We start from the raw sequence: 25012 nt of genomic DNA on the forward strand, positions 1-25012 counted from the left end.
CTCAAACCAACATCACTATTAGAAAGTAACTTAAAACACATGCTTTGTTAGTATTCTAGATTTAACATCATCTTCTTAGGAAAGATAACCTGTGGTTCCAGAATTATTAATTTTTTTAGCAACCTATCAGAATCAAATTCTATGCAAATTAAATAAGAAACCAAATTGGAGTTTCACTAAATAGAACCTACAGAATTTGCTTGTTGTTAATGCTGGTGGATTTCTTTGAAACCTTGGAGTAGTTAAATATTAAATAGCTAGTAAGAGTGGAGACATTTCTAGAGATTATACTAGACAGCTGTTGACTGAGATTTCATAGGGCAGGTTTTAGACCTTGTTTATTTGTATCTCCAGTAGTTAGCCCAGGATTTTTACTCAAAGTGCTTGTTAAATAATATAATGCATATTAAATAAATACCTTAAAAAGACAACCTCACTCTAGAAAAAAAAAAGACAACCTCAAAATTCTATAAACTTAGTAATAATACTAGGTGATCATTCAGAGCACTTAACTCACCTTATGAAGAGGTGCTTTCAGAGTTGTGTTCAATTTTGTCACTTTCAGATGAAAATAAAAGTGAACACTGGAAGAACATCTGTAAAATTACAGCTAAAGACAACCATATTGTAGTTCATCATTCATTCCCTATATTAGATTGTGCTTTTCTTCAAAAATTCAATGTTAGTAAAAAGTTTGATTGTCCTAGTGAATTTAATGATATTAAAACTCTATAACCTATTGTTCTTTTCCTTTCTTAGCTTCCCAGGAAGACTTGGGGCTAAATTCAATGCCTAATTATATTTTCTATATTAGTTTGGGTGTTTTTGTAGTTACCATTTCCTTTTTTCAATGTTTCCCTTTTTATTTTTATAGTTTAATCCTTTTTAGAAATGTGTGCTGTATATTATGAATTAATGTCAGTTTTTTATTCTTAATCCTCATTTTTCAATTGTTTTTGAGCTTTCAAAACACCTTGTTCACTAATCCTTGAAACTTTTTTTTTTTTTTTGAGACAGAGTTTTGCTCTGTTGCCCAGGCTGGTGTGCAGTGGCACAATCTCGGCTCACTGCAGCCTCTGTCTCCCGAGTGCAATCAATTCTCATGCCTCAGCCTCCCGAGTAGCTGGGATAATAGGTGTGCACCACCATGGCCTGCTAATTTTTTGCATTTTTAGTAGAGGCAGGGTTTCTCCATGTTGCCCAGGCTGATCTCAAACTCCTGGACTCAAGTGATCCAACTGCCTCGGCCTTTCAAAGTGCTGGGATTACAGGCGTGAACCACCACACCAGCTGAAAGTCTCTCTTCCTTGCCTTTCAACTGTATTCTTTCAGTCAACAAATATTTATTGAATACTTAATAGTTGTCAGGCACTGTTGTGATTCCTCTCTCAACTCAATGATCCTTTTCCTCATCTCATTTACTCCCAGTTCTGCCCCATAAATGGTGCAGGTGCACCAAGGTTCTGTTGTTTATTTTATGATGTTCTCAATTCTGCACTCTGTGCCTTGATTTAGGAGCACAATCCCTTACTTGAAACTTTTGAAGCCACATATGCTTCAAAATTCTGAATTTTTGAATTTTAGCAAAGTCATAGGTTGTAACAACCACATATTTTGTAACACTTTACACAGAGAGGGGCAGCACTCTTTAATCAAATATATTAATATTTCTGCAATGAAATATATGAATGTTTACACAAACTGAGATAGGGACTATGACTACTATAGTAGTATATATAGACTATAACCCTCACTGTATTTTTTTTTTTTTTTTTGAGACAGAATCTCAATCTGTCACCCAGGCTGGAGTACAGTGGCACAATCTCGGCTCACTGCACTCTCCGTCTCCGGGGTCCAAGCAATTCTCCTGCCTCAGCCTCCTGAGTAGCTGGGACTACAGGTGCCCACCACGCCCGGCTAATTTTTGTAGTTTTGGTAGAGATGGGATTTCACTATATTGGCCAGGCTGGTCTCGAACTCCTGACCTCAGGTCATCCGCCCACCTCGGCCTCACTACAATTCTTACCAGGTGTTGTGGCTAAATGAGTTTTGTCTTAGAAAATGCTTTTGCTTTTCAAACCATTTTCAATTTTGAGATTGCAGATAAGGGATGATTTACCTCTTAAACTTTTTCTACTTTAAATATATTAAGCAAATTTTATCTCGAATCTGTCCGGTCCTACATTTCCAAATACCTTCTGGACATCTTTACTAAAGGACCTATCAAATACTTTAATTTGTACCAAAGCAAATGTATTGCCTTCTAACCCACTGATCTCTTTCTTGGTTGCCATTCTGTTTAACTCTTAGCATCATCACTGAATCCTATGGATTCAGTGAACATAAGGAGTAAACGTTAAACATAAAATGTTTAACAGTCTCTGTTTGCCTTTTTAATGCCATCTAATTCATTTTGTAAGTAGAGTATCAAGGGAATAATTATCAAGGTATAGTTTGGGAAAAGGTGAGCAAATCCTTAACACAGCTGGCCCAAGGTTTTATTTGATAGGTCTAAATCTTGACCTTACAGCTACGAAATTTCAGGTTTGTGCTTGAATACATGCCTAAAAGAATGAAAATGAAATGACCAATAGTATGTACCATTTTAGTTTTTATTAATAAAATAGAAACCTAAACTCAGACAACTGCTTTATTCTTCTATCTAATCTGACCATATATTGGAGTAGCAATTCTTTATAAAAGGACTTAGGTGAGAACTGTCAATATATCAGTTCCATCAAAAACTCTAGGTTGGAATACCTTAAAAACAGCAAATTAAATATGAGAAAGCACAGAAATCTCTCCCTCAAACAAGAGGGGCTTCCTTTAATAGTCTTTAATATAGCTCATTTACAATCGTATGAAAATCCATCAAGATCAATCATGTTGCACAATCCCTAAAGGATAAAACTGAGGGAACTCATGGATAATTTTCACAGCTTCATTGTAAAGTCCAAGATCTGAAAGAAACATTTAAGCAAACATTTAATCTACAATGGAAAGTTGTAACAACAATTATTATCTAAGATATTTTCACCTATTTCCTTTTTCTCACCCTTTTGGAAGTGAATTTCTAAGAATGGAGATATGGATTATGGATTCTTATATTTAACTGTGGCGCCAAAAAAAAAAAAAAAAAAAGACATGGGACTACCATCCATTTTGATGTTCATTATACAGGCAGTTTCTGCCTGGTAGTGTTTTGGGTATTATGCATTATTCAGTTCCTTCAATTCATATATTACAACAAAAAAACTAATACTATTTTTGTTATATTTAAAAAATTATCTTTCAACAAATATTAATTAATCTTTACTGAGTTTCTTACATATATAAGCACTACTTAGAAGCAGGCCAAAACAAAATGTACCCCCATTTTCCTTTAGGATCACAAAATTCTATAGAAATTGAAAATGTGGCAGTACTAAAACTCTAGACCAATATATATCAAACTAAAAATAAAACTGTTTTCCTGTTAATTACATAAAACCAGTCAATACTAGAATGCTTTATTTACCAAAAGGATGGTTATCTTCTTTAAACTGGACATAAGAGGTACACAAGATAGTGGCCTTGGCGGTTACTCTTCCAACCACTTCCACAATTCCAGAGATTTCTTCATCAAGCTAAGACACAGAGCAAGACGTCAATTTGGTGTTATCACATTTTCAGTTGACAATTAATTTGGAAAACTGTTATACAGGTTACTAATCTTTCACTTCAAGTAACAAAGTAATTTTAAAAATTACCAGTGTAAAAGTTAAAATGTAACTTGTTAACAAATGTTTGAGTACTTAACTGTCAGCATGTTAAAATTCCTGTTACCTTTAGTAGTAGCTTCAAGTCCAAAGCTACAATTCAAGTTAAAGACAAAATCACTATTGAAAATGTCCATCATTTCTATAAGCAGTAATTTCCTATGAGAGGAATCTTCTATAATCTGTATTTCACAATGTGTTCTGCAAACATTAACCACACAGCATATGGATTTGTCTTCATAAAATACCAAAAAAAGTTTTAAGTACGTTAAACATAAAATGCAAACATAAGTAAAAACTGGAAATATATGAACGAAAATAGACAATAAAATAAAATTGAAAACTCTTGAGGGGCTGGTCGAGGCAGGAGGATTGCTTGAGACCAAGAGTTCAAGACCAGCCTGAGGAACATAAGGAGACGCCATCTCTACAAAAAACAAAACAAAACAAAAATTAGCCAGGCATGGTTGAGCATGCCTGTAGTCCCAGTTACTGGGGAGGCTGAGATGGGAGCAACTTGATCTCAGGAGGCTAAGGCTGCAGTGTGCCACGATGGTGCCACTGCATTCCACCTGGGGCAACAGAGTGAGACCCTGTCTCAAAACAAAAAACAAAAACGAAACAAAAAAACTCCTGAGGAAGAAAAAAGCAATTTAAATTTTTCTTATGTGATTTTATGGTCTTTCATAAGGAATGAGAATTGTTATCCAACATTTATGGGATATGTTCAAAAATCATGAAGCCCAAAAAATCATTGGTTAAAAATGTAAAAGGAAATATAACGAGAGAACAGTACAAGAATTAAATTTTAGAGCCAGGGACGTTTTACCAACTCATCTTTTTAAAATCCATTCCAAAAATTAGAAACATCGGCAACAAACCAAATCCAGATGAAGAATTAACTATAATATATATGAGACTTATTAATACTTAAACATACGGGTTCCATCAACTCGATGGTTCCATTTTTTCCTTCTCCATCTGAAAGAATAAACATTTTTCCAGTGGGATGAATCTAAAAACGAAACATATGATTAAAATCTCACTAAAACAACAACAAAGAAGTTTGACAAAAGATGAGTACATTGATCCTTAGTTGAGCACAAATCAACTGTTTTTTGAACAGTTTATTCATTCAGTTTATTCAACTTATTGGTTCAAATTATAATCTCATGTTATCAAATCTGTTCATGGAACACACAGTTTATTCTGAATTTCAGATAAACAAGAATTTTTTTTGTAGTGTAAGTAGTTTCTGTATTTGCTAAATATGGCAACCCTATTCTAATAACAAATTAAAGGAAGCCCACCCTATCTAAAAGTGAAATCTGATGGCACTCATGATTTAGACAGTACATATCCCACGGAGGGTATGTTTTAAAAATCAGGCATGATGAAGTAAAAGGAGAACTGGTTGCTAGAATATCTGGGTCCTACTCCTGGGAAGCAGCTGTAAAGAGCGCTCTCAGATCGCGTTTGAATGCCAGCTTTGCCACTTGCTGAGTTTCTGAGCATTTTAGTCAACCACCTACCACTCCTACTCAGTTTCCCTACTTGGGAAGTCAGAGCAACACTCATTTAAGGAAGAGGATGTGTGGATGAAGTGAGCTACTAAATAAGTCTTTATATAATAGTTTTCTTTTCCTCAGCTTTTCAGGTCACTGATTGCAAGACTTTGGGCCTGTTTCTCACCTGTAGAATGAGGGAACTTCACTTTAATACTGGGGTTAGATAACTCGTTACTACGGGACCCAAAGCGGACAATCAAGGCATGTTTTACAGAAAAGCGATTACAACGAGGAAATGAGGTTTGCAAAAATAAGTAATTTTAGAAGAGAAGGAAACAAGCAGATTAGTTTTGTCTGCGTCCGTCACGTCTGAGTAAACTAAGAAATCTGAAGGTAGATGTGGGAGTGGTGTTTATAATTTCCCTTACGTAAGCACGGCTAGAACGGAGGCGACGGGCACTGGACTTTAGAACTCAGCATTTGAAAACACCTTGTTTCCGTGCCATAAAACAGCGCCAAAATGGGGCTGTAACGGCTAAAGAATTTCCAAAGTCTCCTTGTGCAAAATAAAGGAGTCGGGAGAGCAGTGATCGGAGGCTTTCCGTCCTTTTTCATCCCCCGTTATCCACTCAGAATCCGCCACCCAGGAGGTCACGGGGTCCCTCCCTTCAGCTACGGACTTGGGAGCCCATGACTGCGAACCCGCACACCTTTTCCAGTCTCCCTACGAAGCAGACAGGCTTGTCGATGAACTGAGCTAGCATGCCGGCGTTGATGCGCGACCTGGGAAACTCCATCACGTCCACCATAATTACGGTCCAAGACTGCGGCTGGCGGGAAACCCACGGACGACTGAAACTGTGCGCCCCGCGGGTGTCTATGGGGCAGATTTCACGGCACCAATCAGCGAAGACTAGCGCTCCAGCTTCTCCAATTAAATGCGCGGAAACCTAAATCGCAATCGCGCTGTCTCTGAAAGGGGTGGAGAAGGGGCGGGATGAGTCCGGAAGTGGAGATTGGCTGCTTAGTGACGCGCGGCGTCCCAGAAGTTGCCAGATACTGGGCGAGAGGCAGTGGAGGCGGGGCTTGGATGGGGGCGGAACCTGAGACTACCCTTCTGCGATCACAGGATTCCCGGCGGTGACTTGACCCCGGAAGTGGGGTGTGGAGCTCCGGTGCCGGTGCGGCGGGGGACTGCGGCGCCATCCTCAGGTACCTCTTCTCGCGGGAGGCGCCGCAACCTTACTGTTTCCCCATTCTTCCCGCGAACAGAGTCAAAAGAGCTAGGCGGGAGTCGGCACTAGCTGCTGCCGCGGTGCTGTGGGTGCTGCGTACCAGCTGTTACTGTTGCCCCGCCTTCCCTCTCCCCGGTTCTGCGTGGGAGGCGCGGGAGTTTTGCTGAATGATACGTGGTGTGGAGTAGGGTTGTGATACCCGCCCCCTTGGAGATGGGGAGCGGGGTCATCAGTGATCTTGATCACTTTCTTCAGGCTTTTGCCACTTGTTGGCTGAGGGTCGATTTACTCCGTTAGCTGCGTCACTCTACTTTCTCCAGTTTCTCCACCTGTAAGAAGAGAGATTGATCCGATTACTTCTAAGACGTTTTTTAGCCCAACCTGGCCACACTGCGGAGGCGCCCGTTCTTTCACCCCGCTAACCCCTCCGTCTTGGCAGCCAATAGAAGCACTTAAGGATGGGTAACGGGGAAGGACCACTGGCCAGTACTAGAGGAGACAAGCTTAAATCGTTGTTAGACCCCGAGCTAGGGTTCCCCGAGCTAGGGTTCCCCCTTCTGAGGCGTATTTTCCCCATCCGCAAAACCAAGGGTTAGGCGGAATGATTTGCAAGGTCCCAGTTGACTCTAACTTTTGGCCATATGTTTGACTCAACAGTTTAAACCCCCTCAGCAGTCTTTCTGTCGTTGCCCTCCACACTGCGAGACTCTGGAGGGCGATCTGGAGGTCTGGAAGATAACCGATTCCTGGGAGATTTGGGGGTAGTCTCCAATCTGTCCCTGGCTCATCTTGTGACCCGAAGCCGGCGGCCTTGCCAGGAATATTCTAGAATAAGTGCACATAAAAATACCTTCAAACGGTAATGTGGAAGTTGGACAGAAGTTTTAATTGGGTATTATAACGTTGTGGAAACTGAGTCTGTGAATTTGCCCAAAGCTACAGAATTGTCATCGTTCGAATTCCCTTAGGCAAAAAAGATCCGATTTGAGACTTCACGTGGCAATTTAAGATTTGAATCTCATGTACGATAGTTAAATGATAGTCTCCCTTAGTGTTTACTTAGCACTTAATAGGTTTGTCTTAGTTTTACTCACTAACAGTAGTTTAAAGGATTTCATTAAACAGAAATGTGTTTAATGATGTGCGTCAGTGGTGTATAAAAAAGTTGTGGTTGTATTGGTGCAAGTCAGTAAAGTCTATTTTATATTAAAGCTTTAAGTCTTTTGTACTTCAGCATTGTTTTGCAAAGCAAGTTGATGTGCATTATATAGGGGAGAGTACACACATCAATGTCTTTAATAGCATTTTTTTTTTTGAGGCAAGATCTCGCTCTGTCACTCAGACTGGAGTGCAGTGGTATGCTCATAGCGCACTGCAGCCTTTAACTCCTAGGCTTAAGCGATCCTCTCACCTCAGCCTGCCAAGTAGCTGGGACTATAAGCACATACCACCACACCCAGCTAATAAAGGATCTTTTTTTTTTTTGTGTACAGATGGGGCCTCGCCATGTTGACCAGGCTTATCTCAAACTCCTGGGCTCAGGCGATCCCTCCCTCTCCCGTCTCCCTCCCAGAGTACTGGAATTACAGGTATGAGCCTTGGTACGTACCCTGTAATAGTGAATTTTTTTTTAAAGAGCAGTCCTGAGAGTACCAGATGTTAATGTCTTTGTTTACTTGCAGTTAAGACCGCTTTTAAGTAAACGCTTTCTTTAAAAACAGGGAAATGAGCAAGAAGATAATTTAAAACAGCCTTTTCGAGTATTTTTGAGTCACTTAAAATATTATGAAATACATGATGTACAGAGAAAAGTATAGCTAGCCGATTTGCATAGTTTTGAGAGACATGAAATGAATCCATGGGGCCTGTCATTCAGCTGAAGAAATGGAACTTTACCAGTTACCAGTAAATTTTACCGGTTTGCACTTCCCCAATTAAGCCCTCCTTGCTACAGCCATAAGTAAACACTATCTTGAAATTTGTGTTAAGCTTCCTAAGCTTTTCTACAGTTTTATCACACATGCAGGCATTGCTAAATGGTATATTGTTTAATATTGCCAATCTTTGACCTTTATGTAAATAGAAACGTATATATCTTCTGACTTTTGTTTTTGAGATTCATCTATGTTGACGAATGTACGTAGATCATATTTTTTTTCTGTTACAGGTAGGCATGAGCGCGGGACAGTAGTGGGCTCTCCCCCAACCCACTAGAAATGTTGGGGGATGGTTTGGCAATTATCGAATTTGCTCCTCTAAAAATGATAATTCAACAGCGCCAGGGAGAGGCCATTTCCTGATGGTGCACACCTGTTATCAAAATGGTAATTGAATGTAGACCCGAGGGAGAAACAGCTTCCTGGGCATGCATATTAAGAGACAAAAATGGTAAAGTACCTTCTTCTAGGTACACTCCACCGGAAAAAGGAAGCAAGCCTCAGATGGGCATGCGTATAACTCCCTAAAAACACTTCCCAAGGCCAAGGAGGGCTCTATGCCTGCGGGCAGCCTATCCTAAGGAAAGAATCATGGGAAAGAGACAAGCTTATAAAACTCCTAGGATCGGGCCGGGCGCGGTGGCTCACGCCTGTAATCCCAGCACTTTGGGAGGCCGAAGCGAGTGGATCACCTCAGATCAGAAGTTCAAGACCAGCCTGGTCAGCATGGTGAAACCCTGTCTCTACTAAAGATACAAAAAATTAGCCAGGCGTGATGGCGGGCGCCTGTAGTCCCAGCTACTCGGGAAGCTGAGGCAGGAGAATGGCGTGAACCCGGGAGGCGGAGCTTGCAGTGAGCCGAGATCGCGCCACTGCACTCCAACCTGGGCCACAGAGCGAGACTCCGTCTCAAAAACAAACAAACAAACAAAAAAGGATCAACTGTTAAATCGGACACTTGACCTACTCTCTTTAACCTTCACATTCCTGCTTGGGTCTCTAACAAGCACACCTTCCTTTCTTTCCTGTTTTAAGGCCTTTTTTTTTTTTTTTAAACTTATAAACAACAGAAATTTATTTCTCACAGTTCTGGAGGCTGGAAGTCCTTTTAAAGTAAACTTCCATTCCTGCTCTGGAACTTGCCTGGGTCTGTTTTTCTGCTTTATGCCCCTCAGTCAAATTTTTTCGTCTGAGGAGGCAAGGACTGAAGTTGCTACTGACCCGTAAGGGTAGGCCACCGGTAACTTGGGGTAACTTGGATCTCTGCCACTAGTGAAAAAATGATTTCCCCAAATGGTGGTACCAGTTTACTCTCTTACCTGGAGTATTAGAGAATTACAGTTATTGTATATTCTTGGCAACTCTTGAAGTTTTTTCCCCCAGTTTGATGAATATGAAATGTTTTTTTGTCGTGACCCTAATTTGCACTCCCTGATTACTGAAAAGTTTGAACACTTTTTCAGATTTTTATTGGTTATTTGTTTGTCTTTTTTTCCTTGATTTTTCTTTTTCTTACTGACTTTTAAGAGCTTTTTATTAGTGGGATATTGTAATGGTACAAGTGTTGTCCGTTTTTGGCCTATCTTTCCATTTCCTTCCTTCATTCTGTCCTTTTTTTTTATTATTATTAGAAAGACCTCTTTTAATATAGTTAAACATTTTCCCCCTTAAGTTTAATGTAGGAGAAAAGTCCATTAAAATCTCATTTATGAATTCTTTCATACATCCTACTCTTAAAGGTATTCTATTTTCCCTAAAATTTTTAGAGCTTTGCCTTTCATATTTAATAGTCCGTCATCTAGAATTCACTCTTCATGTATGTTGTCAGATAGGTCTCCAATCTCTTTATTTTGTTTTAATTTGACTGTATCACCTTTTTGCCACTGACCTTCACTTGTCACCTTAAATTTACAGATATGTGTGGAGTCAATTCTATTCTATGGATCTATTTTTCTATCCCTGAACCACTACCTATTTTCTTTAATAGTGTAGCCTTATCATAACTTTTGATGTCTGGGGCTGTGTTCTCAGGAATGTCTTGGTGATTTTTGTCTCTTTGCTGTTCCATATAGAATGTAGCTTATGAATTTCCATGAAAAACTGTGTTGGAATTTTGATCAAAATTGCATTGAATCCTTGGATGTATTTCAGGAAAAGTAACAGCTGAATGTCAACTCTTACTATCCTTGAGCCATTTTGGTCCTCTTAAAATCTTTCCAAAAAGTCTCATACTTTTCTACATAAAAGTTTTGACTCTTAGCTTAGATTTATTCCTAGATACCTTGTTTTTGTTGCTATTATGAATGGTATCATTTTTTAAATTAAAGATTTTAACTGATTGTTTTGGTGTATTGAAATGCCATTTTAAGAATTTTCTATCAGTTTTTTTGGAATTTTCTATTCATATTTGAATAATTATAGTTTGTTTCTTAAGAATTCTTACATATTTTATTTATTTTTCTTACCTTTTTGCCTAGGATAGAGCCTTCAGTACCATTTTGAATAGAAATAGTGTTTAAGTCAAGATGGGGTTTGGCTGCATAAACAAAAGTATCTTTAATGCACAAACGCTTATTCTCACATGTGAAAGAAGTCCACAGCTGTGCAACTTAGTACTTGTGTGGTAGTGCACTAAGACTCAGGGTCCCAGGTTCTTTCTGTCTTTCTGCACTTCTACATTCAATGTCTAGTTCCATATTTATGGTCACCTCATAGGCCAGGTAAGTGATGGAGCTTCAGCTATCAAGTAAATTCACATTCTATGTGGCAGAGAAGTGGACAGGCAAGAGTATACCTCCATGAGATTCAGCTTCCTTTAAGGAGTATTCCCCGAAGTCCTTCCCAACTTGAATTTCTGTTTATTAGGTTAAGGAATTTTCTTTCTATTCCTAGTTTGATAAGCATTTTAATTGAATGGTTATGGAATTTGATCAAATGCATTTTTTGCCTTAATTGAGATGATTGAAATGAGTATATATTTTTCAGTGTTTGAACCAAGCTCACATTCTTGGAAGCTTGGTTATGATATATTGTCTTTTATTATATATTCCTGGATTTGATTTGCTGTTGTTTTTGTTTAGGATTTTTTTTTATCCATGTTCATGAGTGAGATTGGTCTGTAATTTTCCTTTTTTGTATAGCCCTTGTCAAAATTTGGCATTATGGTTATAAGACAGGAGAATTCTCTGGACCCCTTTGTGGGACTTGCAACCAGGGTGTGGCTCATTTGCTCGGCTGCCTTACGGGAGGGGGAGTATGCAGGTGAGCAGGTGCAGGAGCTGGGGTGAATGATTTTGGCCTCCAGCCCCATGGCAGTGTCTAGTGGCATTACAGTGCTCTTTTAGCCCTGCCGTCTGGGAATGGCTTAAGTGTTAAATAGCTCATTGGAGTCAGTGTGACAGCCTTTTTGGGTTCCCACACCCAGCGCATCCTGAATTCTTGTCTAGCTTCGAGGAGGAATCAGGTTACATGGACTTGAAAGATGGTGAATGTGGGCATTTTATTGAGTGATGGAGGTGGCTCTCAGTGGGATGGTGATACGGTTTAGCTGTGTCCCCACTTAAATCTCATCTTGAATTGTAGCTCCCATAATTCCCATGTGTTGTGGGAGGGACCTGATGAGAGATAACTGAATCATGGGGACAGTTTCCTCCATACTGTTCTCGTGGTAGTGAATAAGTCTCACAAGAGCTGATGGTTTTATAAGGGGAAACCCCTTTCGCTTGATTTTTTTTTTTTATTCTCTCTTGCCTGACACCATGTAAGAAGTACCTGTTGCTTTCCGCCGTGATAGTGAGGCCTCCCCAGCCACGTGGAACTGCGAGTCCATTAAACCCCTTTTTCTTTATAAATTACCCAGTCTCAGGTATGTCTTTATCAGCAATATGAAAATGAACTTATACAGATGGGGAGCTGGAGAGGGGATGGAGTGGAAAGATGATCTTCCCCTGGAGTTCGGCTGTCTCATGGCCAATATTCTCTCTGACCGTCCCCAGCCAAACTCCCCTTGACACTCAGATGCTTCCTCTCTTGCACCTCTGCTGCACCGTTCTGCTGCTCTGCCACTCTTCTGCTCATGGAGCCTGGGGTTTGGGGTTTATATGGGCACAGAATAGGGGAGACATAGTGGGCCAAAAGGCAACATTTGGGTGCAAAAACAACCTGTTCACATTTAGGGCTGTGGGTCCAGGCTTAAGGGTGGAGCCCTCGCCAGGGACCCCACCCTTCTGCCGCTTGTCCCTATCAGTTATACTAGTTTTGTATTCAATCTCCAAGATTGTACATAAAACTGAAATTATCTATCAAGTGTTTGGTAGTGTTCACCTATAAAACTTTTAGATCGTTATAGTTATCTTTGACTAGAGCTTTAGACATTTCCCACAAGTTTTATAAGCAGATGTACATTAAGTTCTAAGTATTTTCTAGTTTTCAGCATATTTCTGTTTTGACCCATGCATTATTTTTGTTTCAAAATGTATAGGTTTTATTAAAATTATTTTGATAATTCCCAGTGAAATTGCGTTATAATCTGAGGGTATGGTTTGAAATTATATATTAATTATTTGAAATTATATGAGACTAATTCTTTGAAATTATGTGAGCTTGCTTTAAGGCTTATTAGGAACATGGACAATTTTTCATGTGTGCTTGGCAAAAAAATGTATTTTCCAGTTGTTGGATCCAGTGTGTAAATTGCAGTGTTCACATAATTCTGTTCTCTTTGTCTGCTTAATGTCTCAATTATTGATAAATATGTGACATAGCCTATAGATGGTAGCATTGTCAAACTTCTCCTTGAAGCCCTGATGACTTTTGCTATATATATATACATTTCTTTAAGAGACAGGGTCTTACTCTGTTGCTGAGGCTGGAGTGCAGTAGCGTGATTGTGGTGCAATGCAGCCTTGAACTCCTGAGCTCAAGTGATCTCGCCTCAGCTTCCCGAGTAGCTGGGACTGCAGGCATGTGCCATCACACCTAGCTAATTTAAAATAAAATCTTTCTTTTGTAGAGACGGGTTCTTTCTTTGTTGCCCAGGCTGGTCCTTAACTGCTAGGCTCAAGCAAGCCTCCCTCCTTGGCCTCTCAGAGTGCTGGGATTACAGGTGTGAGTCACTGTGCCTGGCTTGGCTTTAAAGTTTTTGTTGTTGTTGTTTGCTACTATTATAGATGTGCCAGCTGTCTTTTGGTTAGAATTTATTTTATCTTTTTCCATCCTATATCTCACCTAGGGAAGACAAGACCCATGGGCTTGAATGCTTATTTTCTCATTTCGTTTGTACTTAGCTGACAGCTGGCCTGGCAGGTCTCAGCTGAAGGTAAAAACAGGCTGATACCAGCCAGTGGGCTCCAGTGGCCCCCTTCTTCTTAATGAAGTCACTTCCTTCTAAATCAGGAGATTTCCATTAGGACATAATTGCCTAGATGTATGGGGGATGGATTCCTTTCTAAGAGAGCACTAGCATTTGACAGATCATGAGTGATTTGCTGTTTCTCTGCTTAAGTTTTCTCCAGTAAACCTTAGACTTTATACTGTGTGGCCCTTCTGTTATTTGTGTTTGTGTTGGCCTGACAGCTTTAACTTTTTGTGTGTTCTTATGTTTTAGGTGTGTCTGTCTTGTAAATAGTGCATATAGCTGGTGATTTGTTTTTTCTCTCTTTTGTCCATTTATATTGATTGTGGCTACTGATGTATTATGATTTGTCTTAGTCTATGTAGTGTTGCTATTACAGAATACCACAGACTGGGTAATTTATAAAGAAAATAAAATTGGCAGGGGAATTGGCTCACTCCTGTAATCCCAGCACTTTGGGAGGCCAAGGCAGGTAGATCCCTTGAATTCAGGAGTTCGAGACCAGCCTGGGCAACATGGTAAAACCCCATCTCTACAAAAAATACAAAAATTAGCTGGGCATGGTGGCGTTTGTGCCTGTGGTCCTAGCTACTTGGGAGGCTGAGGTGGGAGGATGGCTTGAGTTCAGGAGGTGGAGGTTGCAGTGAGCTAAGATCGTGTCACTGTGTTCCAGCCTGGGTGACAGAGTGAGACCCTGTCTCAAAAAAGAAAGAAAGAAAGAAAAAAAGGCCGGGCGTGGTGGCTCACACTTGTAATCCCAGCACTTTGGGAGGCCGAGGTGGGTGGATCACCTGCGGTCAGGAGTTGACACCAGCCTGGCCAACATGGCAAAACCCTGTCTCTACTAATAGTACAAAAATTAGCCGGGCGTGGTGGCAGATGCCTGTAATCCCACCTACTCAGGAGGCTGAGGCAGGAGAATCGCTTGAACCCAGGAAGTGGAGGTTGCAGTGAGCCAAGATTGTGCCACTGCACTCCAGCCCGTGCGACAAGACCAAGACTCCATCTCAAAAAAAGAAAAAAAAAGAAAAAAGAAAAAAAGGAAAGAAAATGATGTCTTATAGTTCTAGAGGCTTGGATGTCCAAGGTCCAGGGGCCCACATCTGGCAAGGGCTTGTTATGAGGAAGAAAGAAAGGCAAGAGACCATGAGAGAAATGTAAGGGAAGGGGACTAAACTAATTCTTTTTTTCAGGAACCTACTCCCCCAATAACCCACTCTAGCAATAATGGCATTAATCCATTTATGAGGTCAGAGCTCTCATAACCTGGTTACCTTTTATAGGTTCCAGCTCTCAACACTGTTGCATTGGCAATTAAGTTAACACATGAACTTTGGGGAACATATTCAAACCATAGCAGGATTAATTTCCACGTCATTTTTTGCTTCCCGTGTGTTCTGTTTTGTTGTTATTTTTTCCTTTCTTGCCATCTTTTGCATTTATTATTTTGTTACTTTTTTCTTTTTTAATGTTATCAGTCCGTATTAATTTGAATGTTATACATTCTGTATTCTTGGGGGGAGGCCCACCCTACAAATTTTAACCTGCTGCCATGATCCGAATGTTTGTCTCTCCCCCCATCCAATTCATATGCTGAAATCCTAACCCCTAAGGTGATGGCATATAGTATTAGGAGGTAGGGCCTTTGAGAGGGCACATGAATTGGATTCATGCCCTTATAAAAGAGTCAGAGAGATCCCTTGCTCCTTCAACCATATGAAATTATAGTGAAAAGATGGCTGTCTGTGAACCAGAAAGTGGGCATTCATCAGACACTGAATATACTGGAGCTTTGATCTTATACTTTCCAGCCTCCAGGACTGTGAAAAGTAAATTTCTGTTTATAAGTTACCTAATTTGTGGTATTTTGTTATAGCAGCATGGACAGATTAAGAAGCATGCATATTAATCTTAAAGTCAAAAGTTACTTTGGGTCAAGACAGAACCTGTAACTCCATTTACCTTTTCCCAATTTTTATGCTGTCGTCTAGAGATTTAGTTCTGTTTTGATTTCTTGTAATCCCACAATTTACATTCTTATAACTCCGCCTAGACATTATTATTGCTTTATGCAGCTAATATCTGCTTGAAATTACCCATATATTTATCATTCTCTTTGCTTAATATTTTTACAGCTTCATCAGTTCATGTTTGTTTTTCTGAGTGTTTATTTCATTCGAGTTCTCAAAGCATAGTTTTATTATCTTTCCGTGGTATAGAATTCTAAATGGATGGTTAATTTCTCCCAAAACTACTGTAATGATAATATTTTACTCTTGTAATGTCTGCTTTGTTTTAAATTGTGATTTTGCTGTAGGCTTTCATGTCTCATTATTTGCTTGATCCTCAGTTGTAACAGGATGGTAGTGGTGGCTGCACAACAATGTGAATGTACCTAATGCCACTAAACTGTACACTTCAAATTGTTAAATGATAAATTTTATGTAATATGTTTATTACCACAATTAATAGGTAAAACAAAGGTTAAGCTGGTTAAAGTGGCAATGTTACTTGTACCAAAAGCACCTTGATTTACTAATCCAGCCATTCTGCATCCTGAACCCAGAATGGTCCACCTAAAATATCAGACTGATCACTCTCCATCCAGTGATTTCCTCCAGCATCACTGTTAAGTCCAAACTCCTTGGCATGACATATAAGAAAGACATTCCAGGTTCTGGCCGTGACTTACCTTTACCTTTAATGCTGTCCCTCCCCAACACTTTATTATAACCTTCACTGAGATCTTGGTTAATGTGTAGTCAGATTTGTTTTTTTTGTTTGTTTGTTTGTTTTTTTGAGAAGGAGTCTCGCTCTTTCACCCAGGCTGGAGTGCAGTGGCGCGATCTCGGCTCACTGCAAGCTCCGCCTCCCGGGTTCACGCCATTCTCCTGCCTCAGCTTCCTGCGTAGCTGGGACTACAGGCGCCCGCCACCTCGCTCGGCTAATTTTTTGTATTTTTAGTAGAGACGGGGTTTCACCGTGTTGGCCAGGATGGTCTCGATCTCCTGACCTCGTGATCCGCCCGCCTCGGCCTCCCAAAGTGCTGGGATTACAGGCTTGAGCCACCGCGCCCGGCCCGGATTTGTTATACTCAGCAACTAGCAGAACTCCCATATTGGCTCTCTTAAAAGAGCATTTGTGGTACAGAAAGCCAGGTGCATGACCTTTGAGCAACCCCTCTGTAACCAAAGAGCCCAAAGCAATACCAGAGCACATTTTTCTGGTAATATAGCAAATCAGACATTCAGAGAAATCACTCCCTGTACAGTCCATCTAAAAAAGTTGGATTAAATATTTTTAAAAATATACGGATAAATCAATAAAAGATTTAAAAAATTACATAGAAACCAGAAAAGACAAGGATCTACAAATCCACAAGAGTGTATGTTAGTACTAGAGCTAACGTTGTTGAAACAGGAGAGTTCCCTGAACCTCCTTGCAGGACTTGTGACAAGGGCGGGCGTGGCTTGTCTGTTTAGCTGGGGTTTGGGATTTATAAGGGTACAGGATGGAGGGTGTGGCAGGCCAAAAGGCAACATTTGGGTATGGAAACAGGAATGCCTGTTCCCATTTAGGGCTGCAGGTTTTCAGGCTTGAGGGTGGGGCTTTTGCCAGGGAACTGCCCTCTTCTGTCTAGTATTTTCCTGCCTCCTGTCCATATTATTTTCCCTATGGCCATTGCTTTGGGGATGTATTTTTCCCATCCTCATGTTGATCTCATTCTGGTGATCTCTCATTGAAGGAGAGACTGTGTCAGATTACTTTAGTCTCCCTCACTTGACTTTTTATTGCTAGCAGCTTCTTGTTTCTGAGTCTAGTCCTGAAAGTCAGATGGATGTACACATTCCCTGGTTCACTCAATTCCCAGTGGCTAACAGGCATTCATCATATGTGACTCTGCTGGGTGGAAATTGGGTCTTCCGAGACTCAGACTTTAAAAGGTCTGTGAGTGAGTTGAAGAATTAGGAACAGTTTACAGTTCTTTGAACTTGAAATTCAACCTTCTTTCTTTGCTGTGCTCAGAGTTTTTCCTGTCTTGTACTCTGTTTTACAGAGTCCTCCTTGGGCAATTAGACACCATTCAAACCACTGCCCTCCTGACTCCTCCCTCTCTCCCCTTACAAGAGCTGTGACCTCTGAATGGAAGTGGAAGAAGATCTTGTCAGGGAGGGGTAGAAGGAAGGGAGGAAATCTAGTCCTGTAAGACTTTGGGGTCTCCATGCAGTGGGATGTCTGGCAGTCTTTTTTTCTGGTAGGTATAGCTCTTGTATTTTAGAATTAAGCTCAGGCAGTGGGGATGGACAAAGATTTTCCACATCTTCTTTGTGGTTCATGCTCCTGTTTTACATTGCTCGTTTGCTCACTTAGCCATTTATTCACTCCTTTGATAGGATTTCCCAGTAAAGAAATATACTCTTGGTCGATTGTACTTCTTGGTCTATACCCATTGATCATGCAGTTCATGGAAGTTTGACTCAGACTTTGAGATATGGTCTCTTATTTTTAGTTGATATAGTTATTGCCGATTTTTTTTAGTGTATTTCTTTACGTACATTTTGTTGTAAAACAGCTGGCTGTCTTGTTTACTCAGCAGTCTGAAGCAAGTCATTAGACAGCTAGCAATGCTTTTTGACTAGACCAGAATGTGAGTAACATTTTGCATGGTTGATGCACGGTTGATGCTGGTTTTATACAGGACTTAGCACCTTGCTTTGTGTCCATTGACATTGTGAGAGGTGGTAGGGAAGTAGGATAAAGAGGCAGGAAGTAGATTGGTTAATTCCTTGAATTTGGAGAAAGTGCCTTGTCTAATTTTGTTTGTCTAGGGCCTACCACAGTGCCTGGCTAATTTTGGGCCCTCAAAAGATGTTCGTTGAATGAATTAAATAGTGAACAAACAAATGACTGGGTGTTAAAAGAAGTTTGTTCTTCAATGGGGAGGAAGTAATAAGCCTTATGATGATGCAGTTAGGCTATATTGGAAGTCAAGTAACTTTTAGTTGGCAGTTTAGGGAGTGATTCTTTTTGGATGTTGAATGTGATGGCTCCTATTTTGTGTAAACATTAAAATGAGCGAGCAAATAGAATATTTTAAAGACCCACACTGAATAATGTTTTATTTATTTTTAAATTTATTCTTGGTCCCCAGTGCTGTAGAGAGTTGTAAAGAGGTGTGACCTCACATCCCATGACTTGATTCTCCCTTAGGACATTATTTAGATGTGTTTGTCTCACCTAAGGTATTTGTTTTATGTGGAGAGATGCTTTTTGTTAGAGTTGTCTGAATTCTTTTGCAGGGTGTTTCTTCATTTTCAAAATGCAACACTAAATGAAGTTACTTCAGAAATTCTTCTTGTACAGTAATGTTATTTACACTCAAATCAAAATGGTTTGTTTGTGGCAGTTATGTAGTTATATTTGTAACTTTCCTAAAACATATGAATGTGTCATTGTGTCATTAATTTAGATGACTCAGGTTAACACTAAAGGCTGTAAATTGCCTTCTTTGTCAGTGATTGAGACCCAAATGATAAATTCTTAGTGCAGTTTGTTTATAAGCTCTCAAAAAGGCAGTAATCTTATCTTCTAAACCTTATCTTCTAAGGATGCTAGTTAGCATCCTTCTTTAGGAAAAAAACTATGGTTTTCACATGTATAGCATTTAAAAAAAAAAACAACCTCTTGAAATTAAGATGTTTTCTGATTGAAATGCATCACACACTAGGTGATCATACCCATTCACAGAGGAGTTACAACACATTTTTTATTATTCACTGTCATTGTTCATACTGAAGAAAAGGGCAGTATTCTGAGAGGTCTCAGGTGAAGTCTGACACTCCCAGACCTAGGGGAATGTCTTTACCTAGAGAGTGCTGCTGAGTGGTTAATGTTGAAATAGAAGTCCCTTTCTTGTAATGTCTTGGTTCTCAACCAGGCAGGGGCAGTTTGTCCCCTAGGAGACATTTTGCAATGTCTGCAGGCATTTTTGGTTGTCACAGCTGGGGGGATAGGAAGGCACTTAGTGGGTTAAAGCCAGGGATGCTGCTAAACATGATACAGTGCTAAGGACAGCCTCCTACAACAAAGAATTATCTGATCCCAAATGCTTAGAGTGGAGAGATTGAGAAACCTTGGTCTAATGTAATATGAGATTTTTCCTCCCTAAATTAGTAGATTGAGGGGAGACTTTATTATTCTGTTCTGTTTTTCATATTGTGAATAAGAAGCAGTAGAGAAAAAAAGCAGTCATTTCTTATCACTGCTAGGCTACTGAAAACCACAGGGCATTCAATTAAAAATAAAACAAACAAATCCTTAAATCCATCAACAACAAAACCAAAACCTTCCCTGACTATTCTCTAGTAGATACTTTGAGGCTTAAATTTATTTACAAAGTAATGGAGGAGAGTAAAATTGTTTGATGTCTGTTTTACCCAAGTGAGGCCATCTGTATTCAGCGATGGAAATAGGATCTGAGAAGAGGGGAGGTTCTGTTCTAAAATTTTCTTAGGTGAAGTTGTTAGTTTTCAAGATGACTTTATCATATGGATATGGGAAGTGGTTCTGTAGAGACAGTACAGTTATCCTTCATTATCCCTAGGGGATTGGTTCCAGGACTTCCTGCTGATACCCAAATCCACAGATGCTCAAATGCCTTTTATTAAATGGTATAGTATTTGCATATAGCCTATGTACATCCTCCCATATACTTTATCTCTAAATTACTTAGAATATCTAACTCTATGTAAATAGTTATATTTTAAAATTTGGGCTGGGCGTGGTGGCTCATGCTTGTAATCCCAGCACTTTGGGAGGCCAAGGTGGGCAGATCACTTGAGGCCAGGAGTTCGAGACCAGCCTGGCCAACATGGTGAAACCTCATCTCTATTAAGAAATACAAAAATTAGCCAGGCGTGGTGGCGGGTGCCTGTAATCCCAGCCACTCGGGAGGCTGAGGCAGGAGAATCGCTTGAACCTGGAGGCAGAGATTGCAGTGAGCCAAGATTGCGCCACCGTAACCCGGCCTGGGTGACAGAGCGAGACTCTGTCTCCAAAAAAAAAAAAAGAAAAGAAAAATTTGTATTATTTTTAATTGTTGTACTGCTCTTTATTTTTTTGAATATTTTTGATTCATAGTAGGATTGCAGGACCTATGGATTTGGTGGGCCCACTCTATTCTAGAAAATTTGTAACTCTGGATTATGTAATGCTTGCCATGCTAGCAGGATTTACTATTACAGTAACAGCAATGATTCCAGACAGTTCCTGGTAGTGGATATCTTACATGCTATAATGATGAGTAGCTGGCAGTTGAGATTATCAAGTGAAGCCTCTGGCCTGCTCTCCATGGCCGACAGAGCCAGCCATTAAAAGTCATCCAGTTGTGGGAATAAACTAGACTGCTCCTTCCCCCAGTACTCTTTCACCTAGGATTTCCTATATCGCGTTTAAGGATTTCATGTTTGAAATCCACGTGTCTCATTTGGAAAAAGCTTTTCCTGCCTTTAATTTAGTATAAAGTAAAATAAGAAAATGATTGAAATTATGAGGATCAAGAAAAAATAAAATAAATTAAATAAAAAGTTTCAGTTTGGCTCCTGTTGAACCCTATACAGTGAAGTTCTCTGGAACTCTTTGCATTCCTCCAGAGTCCTCCCTGGCTTGATGCTCTATAATTGATTTGTAGCTTACCATCTTCCAACTTCCTAAGTCTTTTAGATGTGCTGTTTTGGCTAAAAGTAATAACACTTAAATTCTCAGTTGGCTGAAAGCATCTATAAGGTTATATTAGAGAAGTTTTACTAACCCATATAACTTCCCTTTTTAATGGATGCTATGTATGTGTATGATGTGGCATTACATTTAGGGGATGAATGAAAAGATTAGGAGTGTTAAATTAGAGGACAGGCTCTTTTTATGTATTTTAATTTTAAAAATATTTTTGTAGGTATATAGCAAGTGTATATATTTAGGACAGGCTCTCTCTCTCTTTTTTTTTTTTTTTTTTTTGAGATGGAGTTTCGCTATCGTTCCCCAGGCTGGAATGCCATGGTGTGATCTTGGCTCACTGCAACCTCCACCTCCTGGGTTCCAGCGATTCTCCTGCCTCAGCCTTCCCAGTAGCTGGGATTACAGGCATGCACCATCATGTCTGGCTAATTTTGTATTTTTAGTAGAGACAGGGTTTCTCCATGTTGGTCAGGCTGGTCTCAAACTCTCAACCTCAGGTGATCCGCCTGCCTCTGCCTCCCAAAGTTCTGAGATTACAGGTGTGAGCCACTGCGCCCAGTCAGGACAGGCTCTCTTAAAAGTGAGTTTGCTGCCACCACTTTGTATTCTTCTGTATACACCATTGTAAAAGGTGCATGGTTCTGAGGGTGGAAGTGGAGTGGAAATATGAGTTGAAGGAGAAAAAAGAACAATGTAAAGTCTCTTGCTGTTAGTAAAGAACTCGTTCATGTATTTAAAAAATTTTTTTTGTTTTATTATATTTTAAGTTCTGGAGTACATGTGCAGAACATGCAGGTTTGTTACATAGGTATACATGTGCCATGGTGGTTTGCTGCACCCATCAACCTGTCATCTACATTAGGTATTTCTCCTAATGCTATTCCTCCCCTAGCCTTCCACCCCCTGACAGGCCCCAGTGTGTGATGTTCCCCTCCCTGTGTCCATGTGTTCTCATTGTTCAACTCCCACTTATGAGTGAGAACATGTGGTGTTTGATTTTCTGTTCTGTGTTTGCTTGCTGAGAATGATGGTTTCCAGCTTCATCCATGTCCCTGCAAAGGATATGAACTCATTCTTTTTTATGGCTGTATACTATTCCATGGTATATATGTGCCACGTTTTCTTTATCCAGTCTATCATTGATCGGCGTTTGGATTGGTTCCAAGTCTGCTATTGTGAACAGTGCTGCAATAAACATACGTGTGAATGTGTCTTTATGGTAGAATGATTTATAATCTTTTGGGTATATACCCAGTAATGGGATTGCTGGGTCAAATGGTATTTCTGTTTCTAGATCCTTGAGGAATCGCCACACTGACTTCCATGATGGTTGAACTAATTTACACTTCCACCAACAGTATTAAAAGCCTTCCTATTTCTCCACATCCTCTCCAGCATCTGTTGTTTCCTGATTTTTTAATGATCACCATTCTAACTGGCATGAGAAGGTATCTCATTGTGGTTTTGATTTGCATTTTTCTAATGACAGTAATGATGAGCTTTTTTTCGTATGTTTGTTGGCTGCATAAATGTCTTCTTTTGAGAAGTGTCAGCTCATATCATTTGCCCACTTTTTGATGGGGTTGCTTTTTCTTGTAAATTTGTTTAAATTCTTTCTAAATTCTGGATATTAGCCCTTTGTCAGATGGATAGATCACAAAAATTTTCTCCCGTTCTGTAGGTTGCCAGTTCACTCTGACGATAGTTGCTTTTGCAGTGCAGAAGCTCTTTAGCTTAATTAGATACCATTTATTAAAAATTTTGGTTTTTGTTGCCATTGCTTTTGGTGTTTTAGCCATGAAGTCTTTGCCCATGCCTATGTCCTGAATGGTATTGCCTAGGTTTTCTTCTAGGCTTTTAATGATTTTAGGTCTTACGTTTAGGTCTTTAATCCATCTTGGGTTAATTTTTGTATAAGGTGTAAGGGAGCGGTTCAGTTTCAGTTTTCTGCATATGGCTACTTAGTTTTCCCAACAGCATTTATTAAATAGGGAATCCTTTCCCCATTGCTTATTTTTGTCGGGTATGTCAAAGATCAGATGGTTATAGATGTGTGGTATTATTTCTGAGGCCTCTGTTCTGTTCCATTGGTCTATATCTCTGTTTTGTTACCCGTACCATGCTGTTTTGGTTACTGTAGTCTTGTAGTATAGTTTGAAGTCAGGTAGTGTGATGCCTCTAGCTTTGTTCTTTTTGCTTATGATTGTCTTGGCTATGTGGGCTCTTTTTTGGTTCTGTGAAATTTAAAGTAGTTTTTTCTAATTGTGAAGAAAGTCAATGGTAGCTTGATGGGGATAGCATTGAATCTATAAATTACTTTGGGCAGTATGGCCATTTTCATGATATTGATTCTTCCTGTCCATGAGCATGGAATGTTTTTCCATTTGTTTGTGTCGTCTCTTATTTCCTTGAGCAGTGGTTTGTAATTCTCCTTGAAGAAGTCCTTCATGTCCCTTGTAAGTTGGATTCCTAGGTATTTTATTCTCTTTCTAGCAATTGTGAATGGGAGTTCACTTATGATTTGGCTCTCTGTTTGTCTATTATTGGTGTATAGGAATGCTTGTGACTTTTACACATTGATTTTGTATCCTGAGTCTTTGCTGAAGTTACTTACCAGCTTAGGGAGATTTTGGGCTGAGACGATGGGGTTTTCTAAATGTACAATCATGTCATCTGTAAACAGAGACAATTTGACATCCTCTCTTCCTATTTGAATACCCTTTATTTCTTTCTCTTGCTTGATTGCCTCTGGCCAGAACTTCCAACACTATGTTGAATAGGAGTGGTGAGAGAGGGCATCCTTGTCTTGTGCTGGTTTTCAAAGGGAATGCTTCCAGTTTCTGCCCATTCAGTATGATATTGGCTGTGGGTTTGTCATAAATAGCTCTTATTATTTTGAGATACATTCCATCAATACCTAGTTTATTGAGAGTTTTTAGCATGAAGGGCTGTTGAATTTTATCGAAGGCCTTTTCTGCATCTATTGAGATAATCATGTGGTTTTTGTCATTGACTCTGTTTATATGCTGGATTACATTTATTGATTTGTGTATGTTGAACCAGTCTTGCATCCCAGTGATGAAGCTAATTTGATTGTGGTGGATAAGCTTTTTGATGTGCTGTTGGATTCAGTTTGCCAGTATCTTATTGAGTATTTTTGTATCGATACTCATCAGGAATGTTGGCCTGAAATTTTCTTTTTTTGTTGTATCTCTGCCTGGTGTCAGGATGATGCTGGCCTCATAAAATGAGTTAGGGAGGAGCCCCTCTTTTTCTATTGTTTGGAATAGTTTCAGAAGGAATGGTACCAGCTCCTCTTTGTACCTCTAGTAGAATTTGGCTGTGAATCCAATTGTTCCTGGACTTTTTTTGGTTGGTAGGCTATTAATTACTGCCTCAATTTCAGAACTTGTTATTCGTCTATTCAGGGATTCGACTTCTTCCTGCGGGTTTAGACTTGGGAAGGTATATGTGTCCAGGAATTTAT

At 39.7% G+C, this 25012-nt stretch overlaps 2 protein-coding genes across 2 annotated transcripts in view; one reads left to right on the forward strand and one right to left on the reverse strand.

Annotated features, from left to right (window-relative positions):
• Positions 1 to 2593: 2593 nt before the first annotated feature.
• RPA3 (replication protein A3) overlaps positions 2594 to 25012 on the reverse strand; it is an 80817-nt gene continuing 58398 nt past the window's right edge. Inside the window, exons 5-8 of the mRNA XM_030822138.1 lie at positions 5977 to 6830; positions 4699 to 4773; positions 3518 to 3626; positions 2594 to 2960 (exon numbers count right to left, since the gene is read on the reverse strand). Of these exons, the coding sequence (XP_030677998.1) occupies positions 2878 to 2960; positions 3518 to 3626; positions 4699 to 4773; positions 5977 to 6075 (366 nt within the window). The 5' untranslated portion in view covers positions 6076 to 6830 and the 3' untranslated portion in view covers positions 2594 to 2877. The remainder of the gene's footprint in view (positions 2961 to 3517; positions 3627 to 4698; positions 4774 to 5976; positions 6831 to 25012) is intronic.
• Positions 6414 to 25012, forward strand: part of UMAD1 (UBAP1-MVB12-associated (UMA) domain containing 1) — a 239010-nt gene continuing 220411 nt past the window's right edge. Inside the window, exon 1 of the mRNA XM_030822137.1 lies at positions 6414 to 6480. The gene's annotated coding sequence lies outside the window, so the exon portion shown is untranslated. The remainder of the gene's footprint in view (positions 6481 to 25012) is intronic.

The sequence above is a fragment of the Nomascus leucogenys genome, chromosome 11, assembly GCF_006542625.1.
Source record: "Nomascus leucogenys isolate Asia chromosome 11, Asia_NLE_v1, whole genome shotgun sequence".
Classification (NCBI taxonomy): Eukaryota; Metazoa; Chordata; class Mammalia; order Primates; family Hylobatidae; genus Nomascus; species Nomascus leucogenys.